General features: G+C 39.8%; 1 protein-coding gene across 8 annotated transcripts in view; it reads left to right on the forward strand.

Moving 5' to 3' along the window:
* PTPRK (protein tyrosine phosphatase receptor type K) overlaps window positions 1-23,485 on the forward strand; it is a 581,996-nt gene that overhangs the window by 459,987 nt on the left and 98,524 nt on the right. For all 8 annotated transcript variants that reach the window (XM_039529032.1, XM_039529031.1, XM_039529033.1 and 5 more), the window contains 4 exons: window positions 5,949-6,251; window positions 15,954-16,063; window positions 17,196-17,397; window positions 22,098-22,203. In XM_039529032.1, the coding sequence (XP_039384966.1) occupies window positions 5,949-6,251; window positions 15,954-16,063; window positions 17,196-17,397; window positions 22,098-22,203 (721 nt within the window). The remainder of the gene's footprint in view (window positions 1-5,948; window positions 6,252-15,953; window positions 16,064-17,195; window positions 17,398-22,097; window positions 22,204-23,485) is intronic.

Here is a 23,485-nt window from a genome sequence, read left to right on the forward strand (position 1 = left end):
TAAGATCTTACAGTCAAAGACAAGACACGCCAAGTAGGAGTAACAAATAAATGGAGGACTTAGGCTAGGGTATAGGCCTGAGTTACTGAGAGAATGGAGCTGTAGCTCACGAAAGCTCATGCTGAAATAAATTTGTTAGTCTCTAAGGTGCCACAAGTACTCCTGGTCTTTCCAATGTTGACCAAAAAAAATGGGGAGAGGAAGATGACCTGTTGATCTGACTAAGTTAATGGCAAGACATCCACATGGAAATGTCAGAAAGACAAGCAGAAATGCAGAATTAGAGGAAGAGATAAGTGAAGAGATGAATGTGTGAGTAATCAGCATAAATATGGTGGTTGAAGCCCTGTGGACAGGTAAGATTACCTAGAGATTAATAAGATTTAGAGGGGCCAAAGATGGAGCCCGATGCATCCCCCACCAATATAGGAGAGGTCAAGGAATGTGTGGCCCTGAGGTTTAGCCAGGAAGAGATTATTAGAACTTTGAGAGCAGCTTCAGGGAAGTGATGAAAGGTCTAGGACAGAAATGGAGGAGAGAAACTTGATAGCAGAAAGAGGTGAGGAATTCAGCTCGAATATTTTACTTTTATCACTGAAAAAGTTCACAAGGTCCTGAGCCAAGATTAAGGTGGGAAAGAGTGAGGGAGAGGTTGAGGATGGCATCAAAAGCAGTGAATAGACAGCTGGCATTACCAGCATGGGAATCAGACTGGAGAAAGTAGTGCTGCTTGAGCAGGAAGATGGCAGAATAAATTTGTAGTGGAGGAAGTCCACGTGATCATGGAACTTTCTCCAGAGATGTTCAACAGCATGAGAGGAGGAGACGAAGCAGCATGTATTGAAGTTAAGCCAAAACTGAAGACAGACCTTGAGGTGGAAGAGAGAGTGTGCAGATAGGGGTTGAGTGGTAGCTGAGAAGTCATGGATGTTATTAGAGTGGAGGTTAGGGAAGGATTGGGTGGTGGAAAGGGGGTGGTGATATTGAAGGAGATAATGATGATTAGACGGTGTATTTTGTCCTTTTATGAAAGGAAAAAAAAAAGATTGATCTGTCTAGGATTAGTCTAGTCTAAACTATTACATGGCCCCTGGCAGCATGGTATCTGAGCACCTACTTCTCCCCCAATCTGAATCTAGCTGGGAAAGCATTATCTAAATTGAATCCAACTTCCCTCAACCCCTCACATGAACAGTTCCCTTCCACATATATACACTCTGTTCTCCCTGATTTAAAGATAAAAATAAAATCCTTCAAATCTTCTGTCACCATAATGACCAAAGAAGGTATGCTGTTGGCAATCAAAATACTCAGTTTTACTTTGCTTCCTGTCAGTTATCTTGGAAATCTTTCAAATGCCAACTGATTTTCTCTCCTCATACAGCATCTAATGAGCCACTTGAGCCCTTTGCCACTGCCCCCCATGAAGAGTTGTCCCCTGTAAGAAATGCATTTAATTTATTTTTTTAGTTCTTTGGGAAAATGACTTTTGAGTAGAACCCTTTAATGCCAAAAATCCCAAATAGTTAATTGCTTTATTTAAAGTATATTTTAAACTCAAAACCAAAAAATTTGAAAACTGTCTCTTGTTGTAGCTTTACACCATAAACAGCAGCTTGAGCTTGCAAACTAGTATGATGAACACCAAATTTGTACAAAGTTAAAAATAACAATTTTCCAGATACTTGAGAAACAGTTTCTCCTTCACTTTGCTGCATCTGAAAATCCCATTTTGATTCTTGACAGTTCACAAGTCACCTAAAATGGCACTCTGTTAACTGTGATTTGTTCAGGTCCTTGTTAGGAAAATCTTGGATGCAAAATTCACTACTTGACAAATAAGTATTGTAGGCCCTGATTCAACTAGGGTTCTTAGGCACATACTTTAATTTCCTTGCTAATCAGGGCCTTAAAGAATATCCATCTCTCTCTCTCTCTCTTTCATTTTAAATCTGAAAGTTACAGTCAACTTGAGTTCATGGCCTCTAGATGTTTTCACCGAGGGGAAGAGTGTTCTCTGTGGAGGGAGGCCTGCTGAACAATTAAACTTTCTCCTCCCTTGGGGTAATAGACTCTCAGGTTTGTCCTTCAGAGCATGCTGCAAGATCTAGCTATTCGCTCAGATATTTTCTGAAGGGAGAGGTTGAGTTTGAGATGAGGAAGGGGGGATGGGTATTGACATTGAGGGAATTGAAATTGTTTCACATAGTTTTCTTTTAAAAACTTGAACTGTTCTTGTGCCTAAAGTCTGAGGATAGGTGTAACATGTGACTCAAGGGAATGAGTAACATAAATTATTTGTCGTTAATTCTGCATAGATATTCAGTTGTTTTTTTCTTTTAGCAAAATCTTTTCTAATCCCCTTTAAAGAACTGACATTGAGGAGCAGTGGTAGAGTTATCTTTTTCATTGGGAATTAATATTTGAAACCTAAGCTTGGTGCATGTGCCACTGCTATTGTTAGCCAGTGTTATTTAACACAGATGGGAGCCAGGTACATCTGAATTCTATTCCTGGCTCTGACAATAAATTGCCTTGTGGTCTTGAGCAAGTCACTTAACTTCTCTGTGTCTGTTTCCTCATTAGTCAAATGGGAATAATAATACTTACCTATCTGACAGGGCCAGGTGTTGAGAAGATTAATATTTGTACAGTGCTTTGAAAATGGCAAGAGCTGTGTATTGTTGTTATTATTTTAGTTTCAGTTAATTGATTAAGAAATTAGAAGTGTTCTGGAAGGAGCCTTATTCCGTTCATGTTAAGCAGGGGATACCACTTTGGTATAACCTAATATAACATGGGAGCAAGTTCTGGAGTGACGTTCATGCTCTTTAGACAAAGCAGTTCTAGCTGTGATTGGAAAGTTCAGGGGAGGGAAATTACAACCACCAAGGGATGAGATTAATACATGGCTACACACCCCACCACACACTGGCTTGGACTGTGTTCCTGGAAGGATACCTTTAACTGAGAAAATAACCATCAGTTGGAATGAAATTACAGGAGAATTAAGATAATGTTTTGGGGGAAAGTAAAGCTCTGAAGGACATCATGGCAGTGTGGCTGGGGGAGGGAGCTTTCTCTTTTTCTTATCTAAAATAATTTTTTTCGTAATGAGATGCAGCAATTTTCCTGAAGCTTGCTAAGCAATTCAATAGCTTTTTATCTGAGAAAAATAATTATTGGAAGATTACTTTCTACCAGAGTCTTACAGATGGAGAATTTGTGGTGCAGCAGTTTAAAACAATTGGACTTTACCTCTAGAGAGCCCTGTTGTGAATGTTTTTCAGAGGCAGGAGTAAAATTGTGTTTAAAGCATCATTTTAGCAGCAGTGGGACAGTTGGCAGAGTTTACCAAAGCTGTTGAGAGACTCTGTAGACTTTAATTACCATCTCAGTCGTGCAGAATTGGTTAATCTCTGCCAAAGATGAGAGTGCCTGTGAGAAAGCTAGATCATGTTTGCTATCTTATTCCTCCTTTTTGACAGGTGAATAAAGGATGCTTTTTAATATCTCCTCTGATACTGACACACATTTGTAAAATTTGCATAGAATTGTAAAATACTTTTTTCAAGATTAACAAAGCGTTTGTTTTTTTGTTGTTGTTGTTGTTTCAAAAATCCTATGTAACATAGTGTGAATGCATATTAAGGTTCTGACTTGGAGGAAACCAAATCAAAATTCAGTGCATTTCCCGTCACCGGTGGGATCATTTTTAAATGAGAAAGTAATATATAAAACAAAACTTGTCTAATTACACAGACTTCCGCTTATTTCTTTAGACTTCAGATTCTCAATCAGGGTGCATAGGGATGTTTATTCCTGTTATGGTCTGTCAAGTCTAAAGGTTGTATGCAGTATTGTGGTAGCCATGTGGGTCCCAGGATATTAGAGAGACAAGGTGAGTGAGGTAGTATCTTTTATTGTACCAACTTCTATTGAGAGAGACAAGCTTTTGAGCTACACAGAGCTCTTCTTCGGGTCACCTGTAAACTCAAAAGCCTGTGTCTCTCACCAACAGAAGTTGATGTGTAATATAAGATTATCTCACCCACCTTGTCAAAGTCTAAAATGTCTGGCTAAAAAAGTCTAAAAAGACTTTGTAATTTTTTTTCCTTTTTATATTCTCCTAAAACATTGGAATATGGATTTTCTACACTTGCTAAAGGGAAAAACTGATCCTGAACCATCCCATTCTGAGGTCTAGTCTTCACCTAAAGTTTCGGTTAATTTAGCTGTGTTGCTCAAGGGCGTGAAAAATACATCCCTCCCAGAAAGACATAGTTAAGTTGACCTAAGCCCCAGTATAGACTGCCTTCTGTGGGGGTGCCTTTATTACAGCAACGGAAAAACCCCTTCCGCAGAGCTTACTGCCCTTCTTTATAACTACTGTTTTTCAGATAGATGAGCAGACCAGTAACACCCAGTGCTCACTTTCCAAAGGAAGCTTATGTCCCTCCATCATCCATCTGATCTCCATATTTCTCTCAATCCTAGTAGTTTTGTCACATTGGGCAACATGTTCGGAAGGCCACTACCCAGGAAGTCTAATATTTTTATTTTACCATGAATTTGCTAGTAACTCAGGGTACTCAAGGGTGGAAGAGAACAATTAAATTCAAGCTCATAGTGGATTTGAGAGGGAGGTGATGGGTTAATGTGAATATTAAGAAAACTAATGTGTGACTTTTAATCCATAAGTGTGTGTGTGTGTAGAAAGAAAACTAAGTAGTTTGGTTGCAGTTGTCTTGTATACTGCATGCTGAATAAAGTATATTCCTTGAGACTCTCACATGTTTGGATAGGCCATCTGTGCTTTCTACAGAACATTTGCCTACTTGAGATTCTTGATTCATAAAGGAAAATTACACAGGACAGTTGCATCCCAAAAAGAAGAATACGTGTTTCACGTATGTGTATTCTCTCTTGTCGTTTTCACCTTGAATCAGCAAAGACACAAGGTTAAAGTGTACCCTAGAGCTTGCTTTATTTTCTTTGTCAAGCAAATATATATTAAGAATGTAGAAACATTCCCTTGGTAAATTTCTAGTGCAGCTCTAGTGTATATATATATTCATGGTCATGACTTTCATTCTGTAATCATTTTAATTAAGTTTGACTATAAAAGTTAGTCTTGCATGAGGGATGAATGTGCTGGAGAGACAATGATAGATTGATGGCAACCCAGCCAAGTATCCCATGTTCTGCTGTTACTTTCTAGCTGAGTGGAAGTTCATGTGCAGATAACAGTTGAGCTTGAGTGATGGTGCACTGATTACTAGCTCAGAGCTATGCACAGGCAAAGTGTATTGGGTGGTGAAAGCAAGTAGAATATGATGTAAACATCCAAAAGTGTTTTGTAATATTTCTTGACTTTCTTCCTTGAATTAATAGCATCATTACCGAAATAATAAACGTTAATGAATATCTGCATCATTTTTGTAACTGCTAGTTTAGTACAGCAATTAGTGTAATTAGTATACAGCATAGCTTGGTGGCATGATATAAATCATACCATAGAGCATGTTGACTCTTCACCGCTGTGATATATTATCTAATTTACTCATTTGAAAAACAATAAAGGGGAAATAGGGGGAAGTTAGCAACAACAGCTGTGGTGGCCTTTTGGTCACTCTTCCTGAATTTGCCTTCTGTATTCTTAAATGCTTTGAATTGTTAGCACTGTTAATTAACATTTTATTTTTAATGTTGGTAAATCTTAATCACTGATTGAAACCTACGGAGAAGAGATGGAGCAGAAAGAAATGAAAATGTGTGGCATTTCACCTGAGGGTATTTCTTGCAAGGGGTGTCACTTCTCCAGTGATGGGTTTGTACTTGCTGGGTATCTCCGGTGCTTTGACATTTCTAAGTGTATCACTTAACAAGTCAATGTGAATGTGGGAAACGTTAACAGTGTTATCTCCATTATATTCTGTGTCTTCTAGAGCCCATGAGAACACCAAAAACTCTGAAGATTGCTGAGATCCAGGCCAGACACATTGCAGTGGATTGGGAGTCTCTGGGTTACAATATTACTCGATGTCACACTTTCAATGTAACTATTTGCTACCACTACTTCCATGGTCACAATGAGAACAAAGCAGACTGCTTGGATATGGACCCCAAAGCGCCCCAGCATGTGGTGGATCACCTGCCTCCTTACACAAATGTCAGCCTCAAAATGATCCTAACTAATCCTGAAGGGCGAAAGGAGAGTGAGGAGACCATTATTCAAACAGATGAAGATGGTATGCACAAATGCTATTATAGACATGATATCTAATCTAAAGGAGTGGGAGGGAATGGTGTAGTGAGTTAAAATATGTTTTCTGATGAACAAAAGTCACGGTCTGTTACGGGGTGGCCAAACTTACTGGTCCTCCAAGCCACATACGACAATCTTCAGAAGTCCGAGAGCTGGAGCACATCTGCCAGGCTCCAGGGCTTGGGGCTTCAGCTCTTTGGGAGGTGCCTGACAGGACTCTGGGCTTCAGCCCCACTCCTGCTGAAACCCTGAGCCCCAGAAGGAGCACCCTGCAGGGCTGAAGCTCTGTGACCCCACTCCCCGCTGGGCAGAAGGTCCTACCCCACCACCTCATTGCAAGGCAGAGGTCCCAAACTCCCCACTCCCCGCTCTCCAAGTCTGGTAGATGGAGAATGGGGGGGTGGCATGGGGAGCTCTGCAAGCCTCACTTTAATGGTAAAAGAACCTCATGTAGCTCACGAGCCAGAGTTTGGCCACCCCTGGTCTATTAATTAGTTTGTAAGAAGGTTAAATGGCCCCCAAAATTGGGGCTTTTCAAATATTTTAGTAGTCATTCTGAAAAACTAACTGAAATGGACCAACATTTAGCCCATGCCACTGTGCATAACTTTTATGTTGGAAAAAATGTGTCCTTAATTATGAAATATATTCATATAGGCACAAGGACCATTTGTGGTGTTAAGGACCTTTTTTTAGAATATTCAATGGAGGAAATTTATTCTGTACATTTATATTTAAATATTCAGTTCAGCATTGCAAGATTCTACCTGAAATTCAGGATAGCTTCAGCAGAATATGTTGCATGTTATATAGCACATATATTAGCTGACTTTTTAAAAAAGAGAAAAAGTAATTTTTTGAGACCTCTGTCTTAATGTCCCTGGTTTAAGTCCACTAGCAAGACAGCCTTACTTACATGAGGAGAAACAAAGGACAGATTTAGATGTTTATCAAGCTATTCAGTGATTGTCTGTTATGAATCTTAATATGGAATTCAAATGGCATTAACTATAGTTCCTTAATTAGATGCAAACTATAGTATGGAAATAGAGCTGGCTTAATTACCTTTAGCTGACTAACTGCCAATTCACATAATAGAGAAAGAAACCGTTTATCGTGTGTGTGTGCACGTACATGTAAGGACATAGATTAGGGCTATCAATTAATCACAATTAACTTATGCAATTAACTCAAAAAATTAATTGCGATTAAGTAAATAAATTAATCGTGATGAATTGCAGTTTTAATCGCACAGTTAAACAATAGATTGTCAAATAAAATTTATTAAATATTTTTAATATTTTTCTACATTTTCATATATATTGTATTCTGTGTTGTAATTTAAATCAGTGTGTATTATTTTGATTACAAATATTTGCACTGTAAAAATGATAAAAGAAATAGTATTTTCAATTCATCTCATACAAGTACTGTAGTGCAATCTTTTTCATGAAAGTGCAACTTGCAAATGTAGATTTTTTTGTTACATAACTGCACTCAAAAACAAAACAATGTAAAACTTCAGAGCCTACAAGTCCACTCAGTCCTACTTCTTGTTCAGTCAATTGCTAAGACAAACAAGTTTACATTTACAGAAGATAATGCTGCCCTCTTATTTACAGTGTCACCAGAAAGTGAGAACAGGCATTTGCCTGGCACTTTTGTAGCTGGCATTGCAAGGTATTTACATACCAGATATGCTAAACATTCGTATGCCACTTCATGCTTTGGCTACCATACCAGAGGACATGTTTCCAGGCTGATGACACTCATTAAATAAATAATGCATTAATTAAATTTGTGACTGCACCCCCAGGAGGAGAATTGTATGTCCCCTGTGCTGTTTTACCCACATTCTGCCATATATTTCATGTTATCGCAGGCTCGGATGATGATCCAGCACATGTTGTTTATTTTAAGAACACTTTCGCTACAGATTTGACAAAACACAAAGAAGGTACCAATGTGAGATTTCTAAAAATAGCTAAAGCACTTGACCCAAGGTTTAAGAATCTGAAGTGCCTTCCAAAATCTGAGAGGATGAAGTGTGGAGATGCTTTCAGAAGTCTTAAAAGAGCAACATTCTGATGCAGAAACTACAGAACCTGAACAACCAAAAAAGACCTTCTGCTGTTGGTATCTGACTCAGATAATAAAAATGAGCATGCATCAGTCCACACTGCTTTGGATTGTTATCGAGCAGAACCCATCATCAGCATGGATGCATGTCCCCTGGAATGATGGTTGAAGCATGAAGGGATATATGAATCTTTAGCGCACCTGGCACGTAAATATCTTGTGACACCAGCTACAACAGTGCCATGAGAATGCCTGTTCTCACTTTCAGGTGACATTGTAAACAAGAAGCGGGCAACATTATCTCCTGCAAATGTAAATAAACTTGTTTGTCTGAGCGATTGGCTGAACAAGAAGTAGGACTGGGTGGACTTGCAGGCTCCAAAATTTTACATTGTTTTATTTTTGGACATAATTCTACATTTGTAAATTAAACTTTTATGATAAAGAGATTGCACTACAGTACTTGTATTAGGTGAACTGAAAAATACTATTTCTTTTGTTTTTTTTACAGTGCAAATACTTGTAAATCAAAAATAAATATAAAGTGAGCACAGTACACTTTGTATTCTATGTTGTAATTAAAATCAATATATTTGAAAATGTAGAAAACATCCAAAAATATTTCAATAAATGGTGATTTATTATTGTTTAATAGTGCGATTAATCGCGTGATAAATTTTTTAAACGCCTTGACAACCCTAACATAGATACATAAAAGAGAAAACTGAAACAAGTGCAATGTGTTTGTATATGTGTACAAGCAGTGAAGTGAGTTGTGTAAATGCTGACTGCAATCAAAACTGGGATGTGATGGAGCACTTGTGTGTTTTTAACATATCAGTTTTACAGCAAACAGGAAAAATGATGTTTCAGACAGTGCAATAATGAAGAGAACGGTGTGGTATTTCACACTATAGCTAGAGAAGACAGGGAATTGTGGAGAACCACAGAGATTGATATACTGGATTTTTTTGAGACATACAGAATTTTAATATTTTATGCAGATGAAATTTAGTGTTAAGTTTTCTGTAGGTGGTTAGAAATATAAACCGGAGGGAATTATTGATATGCCTATGTTTTAGTATAGGGATTCATGGTTGCTGTATTACATGAGAATCAACAAAGCAATGATGCTATGCCCATGTGAATTGAGTTTCGTTCTCTGTTGCTGAGTAGTTGCCTTTTCAAGATATCCTTTTATTCTCTTCACATATCCTTTAGCCAGTTAGATTTGCAGAATTTGGCCAAAAAAACTATAACATGTACAAACCTTGCCTTGAATTTAACTTTTGGGTTATTATTGGGAATATGGAGTGTGAAGGCTTTTAGATCAAAAAAGATACTGAATCTTGTCACTCTGATCAAATGATCCACTGGTGCTTGCCAAAACACTTGATTTTCTGAATCTTCCCACCTGTATATCAGTGATCTTGTTTATACTTGGAGTTATTGTTAATGTGAGTTCCCCTCTCCTTTACTGGGAGTAATATATATTCTTTGAAACCAATTATAAAGTCATTCCAGCTTTATGTTAATGAAGTCAGAAACTGTAGCAGCACAGTTTTTCCAATTTCTCTTCCTCCCAGTCTAACCCTGTACCTTGAGCCCAGTGTTGACTGTTCTTTGTATCAGAATTAGGAAGTGACTTTTAAAGTCATTTGGCTGTGTGGCAGGGTGGACTAGGTCCAGAAGCACCCTGCTGGAGGCCTCACGGCCCTGCCTTACCCCGCCCCAGAATAAGAGCAGAGAGAAGTCCTCCAGGTAGCCTAGAGTGGCTGCAGAGGAACAACCAATCAGAGGGGCTGATGGAGCAGCCATCTGGGGCCAGAAGGGCCCTATATAAAACAAGCAGAATAGCAGAGAAGTCAGTTGCTTTGTGGAGCTCGAGGAGTGAACACTGGATGACTCCCTGGTTGGAAGAACAGCAGTACCACGGACAGCTCACTGTGGAGAGCTCACTGCAAACAGGACTGAAGCCCCATGGAAGGCTGCTGAAGAGCAGCAGGACCAGCAGAAGGTTAATACAGGAAGGCTGAAGCCCAGCGGGACTGAGCACAGAACCTGGCCAGGCCAGCGAGGGTGCTGAGATGGGTCCTGCTGGTCTGGCTGAAGATGAGCCCAGGGAGACATGCTGAAACACCACCATCTGCGGATACCCAAATGGGCCTTGGCTGGGTGGTTGAACAAGGCCGTGCCTCCAAAAGAAGCCTTAGAGCCACGGCCCCATACCAGGACTATGAGAAGAACTTGCACTGTATACCCCAGCAGGGAGGACAATGTATGTGGCTCGGCCAGAGGGCTGAGTTGCTGAAGACCTGCCGGGAGAACCATCGGCCAGAAGGGTGCTCGTGAGAGGTGGGTGCTACCCTGTGAAAAGAACTGTTTGGAGGCACTATCAGCCAGAGAAAGGGGGCACTTGCAAGAGGCGGGTGCCAACCTTGTTACAGGATGTTATTTGCATCAATGGTCAAATTGAAAAGGATACTTCTACAGTGCCATACCCATCTTGTCTGTTCTCCCATTGGTTACCTCAGAAAGTACTTTGGAACTGTGTACTGGTAGTAATTGTGTGGTGGGAGTTTGTTCTGTGATTCCCTGAGTGACCATTTTAAGTTTTTTCTTTCAAATCTTTTTCATTTTAATAAATTCCTCAGTATTTCCATTTTTAGAATTTGTATTGGGAAATATTTCTGTGAAGCTGGCTTAATTTCCAGATCATATTGTGTCTTGTAGTCTCCTATACCAGAAAGAGAGAGTTTGTCAAATCCTAATCTGTGTATTTACTATAATAAATACCGTGAAAATTGCAAATACTGCTGTTGGGTAACAGAGGTGCTTTTTTTTTTTTAAATATACTCTTTTGAAACTTTACATCTTTTAGTTTTTACATATTTAATCAGCAAGTTACTCCTAAAGTCATTCATGTATATTGATTCTCCTTTTTTTCTCTCTTTGTACATTCCCAGTTTCGCTATGCTGCTTTTTTTCCTTCTTCCACTCCTTTTTTCTCTTCCTTCCTTCATCTTACCTACTCAGTTCTTTCCCTTTCTCCATATTCTTTTGTCCCTTTTTCCCACCCCCATTTTATGGCTTTATAATCTTCTGTAGGCCTGCAGCCATAGTCTACATACACCAGAACAGTGGTTGTCAATCTTTTCTGTCCCATGAAAACCCCAGCATACCATCTCATGAACTATGGACCCTCCTCCCATTTAGTTGTATGAGAAAGGCAGGGTTATTGTGATCCCCTGACATCTGTTCACAACCCCCATAGGTTTCAGTACTTCCAGGTCAAGAACCCATGTTCAAGAACAAAAAGATCAGATACTTGAGTGAAGTTTGGATGCCATTTTCACAACCACAAAGCACTTTACTGCAAGTATTGTAAATGGATATTTACCCCCGAGTAAATGTTATCAGTTTATTGCTGGTACATATTACCTTTTTTGTACAACAAAGGAATTCTTCTTACTATAACTGTGCCTATATCTCTATATAGTGTGTGTATTTCCATGCAGCCTTCACCATGGAGTGTATCCTTAATAATAAAGAAAATATTCTGTTGACACTTTCATTATTATGTAGCAGGAAAACTGAAGCAATATGGAATCATTTTATAGTAGTTGGTGTTCTTTAAAATGTTCTAATAAAACTGATGAAGTAAATGCCTTTCCTATAAAGTTAGTGCAGGACAATATTCAACTGACACTGTTTGGGAATTATAATTTCCTTATAACTGTGATGTAATTTAATGCAAATTTAATGCTCTAAAAGAATTATTCTGATGTCAGATCAATTGATTGTGTTATTTGAATAAATTATCAGCTATGCACTATACAAGTATATAATTTCATGAAATGTCTTGTCACTAGCTCTTTTCATGATTTATGGATATCACATTTCCATCATAAATCCATGATGAAATTCCCTTTCAATTTATAGTATATTTATTATTTTTTATATTTTTTAATATAAGTTCAGAACTCTTTGTGCAAACAACTTGGGAGCCCTATCCATATTGGTATGAGACTATCTCCATTTCATTAGACATTGACAAAGCTTGTCTAAAATAAAATTGATTTATGCACATAAAAACAAGGGAATTCAGAATTAAGACTGAAGCTGTGGTCTAAGGATATGTGTGTTATAAAATGCTGGGCTCCAAAAGAGATTGAGGGGCCATTGCATAGAGGTATTGGAGGAGAAAAGGGAAGTCTGACGGAACCACAAACTCTTTTTGAGTCACCCAGGTGAATGCAGTGACTCAAAGATTAGACGTCAGCTCCAGTTTTTGACCGGAATGCCCAGTTGAAAAGGGACCCTGGCGGCTCTGGTCGGTACTGCCGACTGGGTCGTTAAAAGTCCGGTCAGTGGCACAGCAGGGGCCTAGGACTAGGACAGACTCCCTGCCTGCCCTGGTTCCATGCAGCTCCCAGAAGCAGCCGCCAGGTCCCTGCAGCCCACAGGTGCAAGGGCAGCCAGGGAGGCTCTGCATGCTGCCCCCGCTCTAAGTACCGACTCCACAGCTTGCACTGGCTGGGAACCACGACCAATGGGAGCTACAGGGCTGGTGCCTGCAGGCCCGAGGACAGCATGTGGAGCCACCCATGCACCTAGTGGCCGCCAGAACCTGGCGGACGCTTCCTGGGAGCTGTGGTAAGCACATCTGGGACCCATACCCCATCCCCCTGCCTGAACCCAGAGCCGCTCCTGAACCCCATAGCCCAAACCCCCAGCCAGAGCCTGCACCCCCTCCTGCACTCTGAAGTCCTTGTCCTCAGCCCAGATCCCCCTCTTACACCCCTATCTGAAGCCTGCACCCCCTCCCAAACTCCCCAGCTGAGAGCTCCCTCCTGCACCCCGAATCCCTCATCCCCTGCCCCAGCCCAGAGCCCTCTCCTGCCCCCTGAACCCCTCATTTCTGGCTCACCCAGAGCCCACACCCCCAGCCCAGAGTTCCTACCCCCTGCACCCCTGCCCCAACCCGTAGCCCTCACCCGCACCCCAAACTCCCTGGCCCCACCCCAGAGCCCACACCCCCAGCAGGAGCCCTCACCCCCGTCCTACATCCCAATCCCTTGCCCCAGCCCGGTGGAAGTGAGTGAGGGTGGGGGAGAGCGAGTGACAGATGGAGGAAGGGCGAATAGAGCGAGCGGGGGTAGGGCCTTGGAGAAGGGGCGGGGCAAGGGTGTTCGGTTTTGTGCAATTAAAAAGTTGGCAACCCTAGAAATAGGCCTTTGTTGCCCAGTGTCCTGCGGTACGTTGACTCTTTTTTGCATAATATTTTTGTTAATAAAACTATCTCTGAGGAAACGGACATGGGGACTGGACTTGAGAATTCAGGCTTTATTTTGACTAACCTGGTTGGTGAATCTGCCCACTGGTTTACAGATACACTCCTCTTTAGAATCTCTTTGCTTTCATATATCCCTCTCCTCACTTGCCAACCTTTGTTTCTAGGCACTTATTTTTTCCTCTACTTCCCTTCCCCCAATTTATGTGTCTGGCATTCTCAGCAGCAGAGGTTTATAATCACAGTTTGAACTTCTGTTCCAGTGCTTTTTTGGTGCCTGTGGAAAAAGAATCACGTAACTAACTAGGTTCATGTAGTACAAGTCAGTTTAACATTATTGCTGCTACCATTAAAGAATATTATAGTGTAGAAGCGCAAACTATGATCATGCAGTGCGATCAGTCTGTGGGCTTGTCCCGCTTGGGTGTTTAAAAAGAAATGTGGGAGGGTGCATGAAAACACAAGACTCCTGTAGTCCTGTGTCCAGTTTCACTCCTTTATGCAGCACAATCTCTTTAAAAATGAGATACAATAAATAATTTTTCAGGTTTCTTTGCAAACTATGTGTGGACATTGGTTTACCCCTTCCGCCCCCATGCTATTTTAAAAACTGTTTTAGCAAAATATAAGCAAGTGTGTTTGGAATTCTCTAGCTACAGTCCCATACGTTCTTATACACACATTCAGATGTAAAATGAAAGCAATCACCTGGGTCAGACTACATGCAACACTATGCTTCATTTGAGCTGTGGAGAAGAGAAGCAGCCGAGCATTCCCATGAAAAATAGACTGACGCCTATGGCAGCATCCGTGAATGCCACAAACAGCACAGAGGGGCTGTCATGGCACATCAGCCTTTATCCACTACACAATCTGTGTCAGTACAGTGAAGTAAAACAGCAGTATGTGCGTTTAGTTAACTTCTCCCAAGTCTTCAACTGACAGATGGATGAACAGTTCCTATGAAGTTGGGTTGGAGTCTCATCTGTTTACTTATGGGCTTCTCTGACTCCATGAATTTATTATTAATGTATCAAATTATGCTGCCTATCCCAGAGGTCAGCTCATCATTTACGTCTTCCATGTAGACTGAAATAAATCTTACTGTTGTGACAGGCCACTCTCTGTTCCTTGATTCTGCTAACACGGTGCATAGCACTTCCTTTGATCCGGTGATTTTTAATTTATTTTTGCCCCTTACAAAATTGCAGGAAATCTCCAGGAAATGTCATGTGTGAAGCTCATTGCATGTTGGATTAAGGGGGGAGGGAGGAGAAGGGAACTAATTAAAAAGGGAAGATAAATATATGCTTGGATATTTAAATCAAAACAAGTTGTTAAGTTGAGAGACTTTTTAAAAATAAAATCTTTCTTACATTCAGTCTGCACTCCCGCCTTCCCACCAATCTTTCAAAACATTCATCCTCAGCTCCAGGCGAGTTGCTGATGGTTAAAAAGAACCATATTGCACAAGGGGGTGTGAAAATTTTGTAAACTGAAAATGGGAGATAACTACGCACTCAGACCTAGTACTGATGTGGTTGCTAGTTATTATGAATCATACTTCAGGTAATGGGTCTTAAAGTGACTCTTCTAACCTTATTATACTGGGGATGGGGAGAGACATATTGATATAAGAAACCTTGGTCATTCTAGCTTAGTTCAGATCAAAGCTTTGAAAAACTTCTTTTATTTGAAAGATTGAAGCTGGCAGTTCTCCCTCTACTGCAGCATTAACATTGTTGTCTTGGAAAGCAGCGGTGATGGTTGAACTGCTGTTTTTTAATTACGATTTTTAGTTTTTAAAACAACAAAGCTAGAAGAGGGGGGTGACTGACACCAAAGTTTCCCAGCATTTCTATCTTTAGTAGATGCCAGGAGGAGCAATGTAACATGTACTTAATTATATGATTATGGGCCTTTGATTTGGAAGGCTGGTTTTGAGGCAGTCTTCAAAATCCTTCTGCTGAATTATTATTAAAGTTAGTGAGGTTCACTAAAGACTGAGACTGTGATGTGGTTTGGTTTTTTTCACTGTTTGCTTTGCAAGACCAAATTAATTTACCTTGTGTGACGCATATGAAACCATGTTTGGGGAGCGGTCTCGCCTGGGTGCGTTCCCTGCATACCTGGATAAGAGTACACCCTTTGATGTGCTTGTGCCTTTTTTCTGAAGTAAAAGGAATATTAATATTTAGGGATTGCATTAACTGCAGTCATTGATGGGGTATACCATCACCCGATGTTCAGTTTACTCCTCTCTCTCTCTCTCTCTAGAATTCCTACTTTTAAAAAATTCTAATTTATTTGCAGTGCCTGGCCCTGTACCTGCAAAATCACTAAAAGGGACCCCATTTGAAGACAAGATCTTCCTGAACTGGAAAGAACCTGTGGATCCAAATGGCATCATTACGCAGTATGAGGTAATAGAAAGAACATCTAGGAAGCTTAGGGTGATATTAGGGGCTTTGTCTCATATACACCACCACCCCAAAAAAAAGTGTCCCAATTTTTTACGCATGCTATTTGTTCACCCTAAGGAGGTTGGAGAGTGGGGAAATAATTACTAATGATTTTATGTGCTTATGGTTTGCAGAAAGATTCTGTTCAATTAGCTGTTACTCTGTTTCACAGAGTAATAGAATTATTGTGGTGACTAGAGTTTGTCGCAATACATAATAGTTGGTTGGCCTTGTCAAGAAGCATTTCTGTGTGGCTATCACAAATGATGGAATCCATGAGTAAGTGAAACATTAATTTTAAATCTTGTAATATTAATATACAGCCTTCCAAAGCTGTGATTTAGTGGAGACCTCGGGAATCTCATTTGTAGAAAGAGAAGGTTACACACACAAATGTGAAGAGGATTATTAATGGTGAAACTGACTTATCTAGCCTTTGCCATAACTTTGGCTACTCTCCCTTTAAGGAAGCCAGCACGCAAATTCTAGAATGATTCTTTTTTTATGACTATGTTTGAGCCCTTGGAAAAAAAACAAGCCCACAGGGAACTTGGATGCAGGCACTTTCAAAAAGTGCAGACTCCGGGGCGGAGTCTATCTTTCTGTCTGTCTCTCTTTTTTTTTTTTTTTTTTAAGTGGAGGAGGGAGGAATCTTAATGTGTACTAATTTATTAGTTCATTACAATATAAAAGTATTTGAATTTTTAGTGTGTGCCGGCTCTGACCTATGCTAATGGAGTTCTTGAATGTGTCATTGCTGGGTTTGAATATCCTAGCATGATTTTAGACAGTATTTTAATGTGACTGTTGGAAGAGGTAGAGTACAGAAGGTATGCTCCCTGCTAGCTTCTAGGTATTAAGAATGTAGGGAGATAGAAGAGGGAAAAGTATGTATAGTGGTAAAGAAGAGTGAAACAGATTGTATTTTAATACCTATCAATAAAATAACATTCAGCAAATACCATATTCTCAAGATGTCTACAGTCAGGTATCTGCATGCCATCTATCTCCTTTACAAATAAGAAAATAGATAAAATTTTGCCCATGTCTGCCAAAAGCTCTAACATAATTTTAAAAACAATCATTTTAACAGGTTAGCTATAGCAGTATAAGGTCATTTGATCCTGCTGTCCTAGTGGCGGGACCCCCACAGACTGTGTCAAAGGTCTGGAACAGTACGCACCATGTGTTTTCACATCTGCACCCTGGTACTACCTACCAATTCTTTATACGTGCCAGCACAGTCAAAGGGTTTGGACCAGCGACAGCAATCAACGTAACAACCAACATCTCAGGTAACCGAAAAAACAAAAGGCAATGGTTTTGTACAGTATGTTTCTGAGACTTTAAAAATAAGGGGAAAAACAAATAACCATGCACTCCAGCCATTTAAAGCGGTTCAACTTTACTGGGAATATTTTGGGATATATTCTCTAAATACTGCTACAAGTCCAAGGGTATGCAGGTGCATTAAAAGAAAATTATGCACCTATAATTTTCAAATGTTTTCAATTTTTTTATTTTAAATATTGTGTTTTTCATCCAGGGATTTCAGAGTGCTTTTCAGACATTAAGTCTCTCAATGGTTTATGAGTTAAGTATTACACTCGTTTTACAGATCAGGGAAGTGAGATGCAGAGAAATTAACTGATTTACCCACAGTAATTTAATGGCAGAACAGGGAAGCAGAATCAAGGAATACTGGTGCTAATTGTCTTAAAAATCTCAGTGTAATAAAAACTAGAGAATTACAGAATAAAAATATAAACAATTTGATAGGAAAATACTGGTAGATGTAATTGTGTTACCCTTCAGTATTGTTCTCAAAGAATAAGGCTGCAGTTCATAGAGCTGGCAACTAGTGTAAAATTAGTCTCAAGTCAACCTTAGAGATTAGGTTGATTATATGACATGCTAACTTTAGAACGTGACAGACAATAGAAAGATAAGTCAATTGAAAGTCTAAAACAATGCTAAGCAGGTTATTTCCCTCAACTCACTGCTGGGATTGCGCATCCTCCTGCTCAGTCTGGGGAGTAGATCACCAGGACAACACCCCTTCCTCTGGTTGCATACTATCCTTTGTCTCTTTCTGCGTCTGCAGCCCCTCTCTCATTCCATGAGCTGCTGCTGCCCCTTCATGACTTAGCCCTCCGGCCAGGTCACTCAATGTGTTTTCCCCTCCCAGAGTATCAAAGTCTTCCTTCAGCCATCCTAGGCAGTCTGCCCATTCACTGCCTTGTAGTGCCACTCCTTCAGTGGCTGGCAGAGGAACCCGGGGCCACCCTCTACTCCTAAGTTCCGGCTCAGGGATCCTGTAGCCAGCCGTCCAGGCCTGTTCCATTATAGACCTTACTGCCTTCCCCAGAGCCTTGTCCTACATTCCTGGCTTCCCTGCTCTCTGGGTTTGCCAGACCAAACATACCTCCTTTCTCCCAGGGAGTGACTGCAGACTTTCCCAGCAGCCCCCTTCTGTTTCCCATTTCTTGTCTGTATAGTCCCAGCCCAGCTTGTTCCTCCCCAGCTGGGCACCCTCACTCAGTCCAGAAATTGCTTATCCCCTAATTCCTCTTAGCTGTGGCCTGTTGGGTTAATTAGCCCACTTCTTAGCCTTCATTAACCCTTTCAGGGCAAGCATGGGGTGAACACACCATCACAGCCTCATTCTGCTACATTGATGTCTTGAGATGTTTCTAAAGCAGGGGGGGTCAATTTTTTCCAAATGTTACTCTAAATCTCTGCATGAAGCCCTCCTCATGCACTGCCCTCATCACCCTGCTTCCAAACACACACAAACAAGAGTGGGTAGAGGCAGTTAAAAGCAGAGCTCCTTGAATTATGTACCCTGTTACAGTTTAGAGGCTAGAATAGTCAGGATAGGGTTAAACTAATAGCAAAAGGGGAAGGTAAAAAGAGAGAGATTTGATTTTGTGCGGTGTTCATGATGTTGAGAACAAAATTAATCAAGAAACCAAAGGACATAAAGAGAAGAAATTCTTAAATTGCCTATACACTAAAGCTAGGAACCTGGCTAACAAACAAGAAGAATTGGAATGGCTCATTTATGAGCATAAATTCAGTCTAGTTGATATTATTGAAACCTGGTGGGTTGATTTGCACAACTGGAATGTTAAAATCAATGGCTATAACCTATTTAGGAAGAATTGAGTGGGCAAAGGGGGAAGGAGAGTGGCGCCCTGCCAAAAATGCCATTGTCTCTTTCAGAGTCACTGATAAGTCAGAAGAAAATGATCTTGAATGCTTATGGATCAATGTCTTAACAGATAAAGCAGAAGATAGGGACACTAGTCAGTGTCCGCTACAGACCTCCTTATGCATCTATCTATAATCTGTAGGGAGAAAAAATTGTGTGATCATGGGGGACTTCAATTGGAGTGACATATGCTGGAGGTCTCATGCTGCCAGTACTAAAATATCCTTGGATTTCTAAATATTATAGATGACAATTTTGTAACTCAAAAAGTGTTGCAGCCAACATGGGGGAATTCTATATTAGACCTTGTCCGAGCAGGTAAAGAGAAACTGATCACAGAACTAAAAGTTAATGGTAGCCAAAATAAATGTCATCATGATTTGATCACATTTATAATGTGTAAACAGAATACAGTCCTGACCAGGAATATATATACTTGGTACTTTAATACGGCCATTTCACAAAGCTGAAAACAATTATGAGCCAAATCAGTGGCTGATATGGGACTCAATTTATAATGAAATAAAGGTGAATAATGTAACTAATACAAACAAACATAGGTTTCTGGAAAACAGATTTTATCAAGCTAACTTGATATCTTTTTTTCCTGAGATTACAAGTGTGGTTGATAAACGTAATAGTGTTGACTCAATATACTTGGACTTGTGTGAGACATGTGACTTGGTACCACACAACATTTTGATTAAAAAACTAGAACAATATCAAATTGACATTGCACACATTAAAAACTGGCTGAGGGATCTCAAAATGTAACTCTAAACAGGGAATTGTAATCAAGCAGGTTTGTTTCAGTGGGGGACCCACAGAGATCGGTTCGTGGCTGTTTTTGTCAATGACCTGGAAGAAAACAAACAAAAAAATCATCCCTAATAAAGTTTGCAGATGACACACAAATTGGGGGATTGGTAAATAATGAAAAGGACAGATCACTCATCCAAAGCACTCCAGGTGGCTTGGTAAACTGGACTCAAGCAAACAATATGGTTTTAATATGGCTAAATGGAAATGTATACATATGGGAACAAAGAATGTAGGTCATACTTAAAGGCTGAGGGAATCTACCCTGGGAAGCAGTGACTCTGAAAAAGATTTGGGAGTTGTGGGGGATAATCAGCTGAACATGAGCTCCCTGTGTGATGCTGTGGCTGAAAGAGCTGATGTGATCCTGGGATGAATAAATAGGAACATTGAGTAGGAGTAGAGATGTTATTTGACCTTTGTGTTTGGCACTGGTGTGACCTCTGCTGGAATATTTTGTCCAGTTCTGGTGCCCACAACTCAAGAAGGATGTTGATAAATTGGAGAGGATTCAGAGAAGAGCCAGGAGACTGATAAAAGGATTAGGAAATAAGGCTTACAATGATAAACTCAATAAATTAAATCTATTTAGCTTAACAAAGAGAATGTTAAGACATGACTTTATTATAGTCTTGTAAGTATCTACATGGGGAACAAATATTTAGCAATGGGCTCTTAAATCTGACAAAAAAAGGTAGAATGATCCAATGGTTGGAAGTTAGAGCTAGACAAATTCAGACTGGAAATAAGGTGTGAATTTTTAATGGTGAGAGTAATTAATCAATGAAACAATTTACGCAGGATGGTGATGGATTTTCCACCACTGACAATGTTTACATGTAGCTTCATTTCAATTTTGAGCACTTTAATGGGCCCTGCAACAAGCCATTATCTTTTTATTTTCTAGTGAAGTATAATTCCCTTAGGAATGAACTTCCTTGTTCTCCAGCTTCTGCTAATGCAGTATAAGTTCTGAGAATTAAATAACGAATACATGTTTATTTCTTTTTAAAGTGGAGTAATTTGTCTGCTGTCCTCATTTCTCATACAACTCATCCATCCTTTTCTATTCTCCTTCCCTTGCATTCCATTTCCCCATTTAGCCCTTGGTTTTCTTTCTTCCCACCCCCACCAACCTCCCAAATGGTCTGGCTGCAAGTTTTATTTTCACTTAAAAATTTGAATTGAGAGTCTTCAAACACATCCCAATTCAATGCAATGAAGTTAAGTCACTCCAGCCACTTTTCTAATGTTGCTGAGTGCCTGGCTGGAAAAGGGAGGCAGACATTTCCCTTTAAAATGCCTCCTCAAAGAATACTCACAGGTGATACTTCAAAGGGAAACTACTGCCTCCCCTCCTTGCCCAGTGTGATCCTCGGCAGTGCTACAGAAGTGGCAGAGCAGCTTTTAGCTTCACTAGGCTGATTTAGAAGCTGTATTTTATCACTCTCCCCAATCTAGTAGTGTCCGTCTATTCTTCCGTGAAAGTAAACATGAAACTTGAAAGGATCCTAAAATGTTGTGGGCCAGAGAGAGAGATTATGGAGGCTGCTGGGGGTGGGGGTCTGAAGACGGGTGATTAAAAAGGTGAAAAGAGGAGGCTAAAGAGAGATTTACAGACTTTTTGTTCCTTTTCCGCAAAAGCCTGTTAACAACAACAAAGTGCAAATGGAGGAAGAATACATATGTAGTCACCTTCTCCCATCATTTCCACCCCTTGTCCTGTATGAACCTATCTAACCTAATGGATATGGGGATATTTACGGGGTTTTTTATTACCGCTTGTGGAGTTCCAGATATGCAACAGTGGGTGCCTGGCTGCAAAATCATCAAAAAGACTCTAGCAGCCTGTGAAAATGTGACTTTGTGCAATTTTTGTGCAGGTATAGAATCTAATGAAAATTCACAATGCTTTAGCTAATTTGATTCTTGGTGCTTCTTTTTTCCCTTAACATTAATCAGCTCCTACTTTACCGGACTATGAAGGAGTTGACGCATCTCTCAATGAAACTGCTACTACCATAACTGTATTGTTGAGACCAGCTCAAGCCAAAGGTGCTCCTATCAGGTATTTATTTAAAAAACAAACAAACAGTTTCTGTAGTAGATTGCATGTTGCCTAGCAGCTAATAGAGCAATTCATTCCTAAGTGATATTCATTTGACATTTATGTCAGGAGGTTTGTTTTTCTTGGTTAGACAAAGACTACAAATAGACCTATGGTTAATAAGAGTAAATTCTTCAGGGGGTTTTAGATACTCATTACCTGAATCATCAGCCTATCTGTTCTGTTTCAATTAGCCCACCCCCCTAGTTCAGAACCATTCATTTCACTTCCTCTCTTGGTATCTGTGGAATGCAAGGTTTGAAAGTATTTGTCAAAAAGAAAATTTGAAGATAGCACTACCTCTCCAGTATTTTAAATCAGCTATAATATAATGCATTTCATAGCTATGATTGGAAAATTGGAAGCTTGGAGGAAATAGAATAATAGTGGTGAATACAAACTGTTTGACCTTTTTTTTTTCCCTTCTCCTTCCAGAAGTGCTTATTAGAAATCAGCTTATAGCTATTAAATTTTATTTGGGGTGTCCCTTAATCATATTAAAATATTTCATGTTATATTAACTTTGAGAGACCTTTTCCTGTGTCCTCCCAGTTGAAAGATAATTTAATTCTGTTTGCAAAGATTAATCTACATCCTGTTTTAATTTCTCATTGTTGGTGGGAAATCCATGTTTGGTTTCTATTTGACAAAGACTTTTTTTTACCAATATTTTTGCTTGAATAGGACAGTATTTCATCCACATTAAGGTACAGAAAATGAGCTGTTTGTAAACAACATTTTTATTCAGAGTAAAGCAGTCTTAAGAGTAGCTTGGTACTCTAGGATGAGTAGCTTAGAATATATTTGTGTTTAGATGTTTACATCTGGAGGATTGGTCACCATTTCAGTCTTTCAGATGCCTAGTTGTACAGATAAACCAAATATGGACTAACCAGATTTCACTACTTATCACAGAGATGGAGAGTTTGTAATTCTAGAGCCTTGCTGTTGGTGTTCTTAATTTGATTATTGGCACAGGAGATAACTACTCAGATTCATTTCCTTTTTAGGAATTATATCCGTAAATAAAACTATAAACCAGGGATAGTCAGTAACTTTTTGTCAAGGTCCAAATTTCTTGGTCAAGGTATAGTCAAGGTCCATACTCCAGAGAAAATAATTTAAAAAATAACAATAATGATAAGTAAATAAAAAGATTTGGGATCCATTCAAAAGCATTTGGCAGACTGGATTTGGCCCACAGTCCACCTGTTGACTCCCCCTCCTATAAACCATTGAAATT

Source organism: Mauremys reevesii, linkage group 3 (assembly GCF_016161935.1).
Source record: "Mauremys reevesii isolate NIE-2019 linkage group 3, ASM1616193v1, whole genome shotgun sequence".
In the NCBI taxonomy this organism is placed as follows: domain Eukaryota; kingdom Metazoa; phylum Chordata; order Testudines; family Geoemydidae; genus Mauremys; species Mauremys reevesii.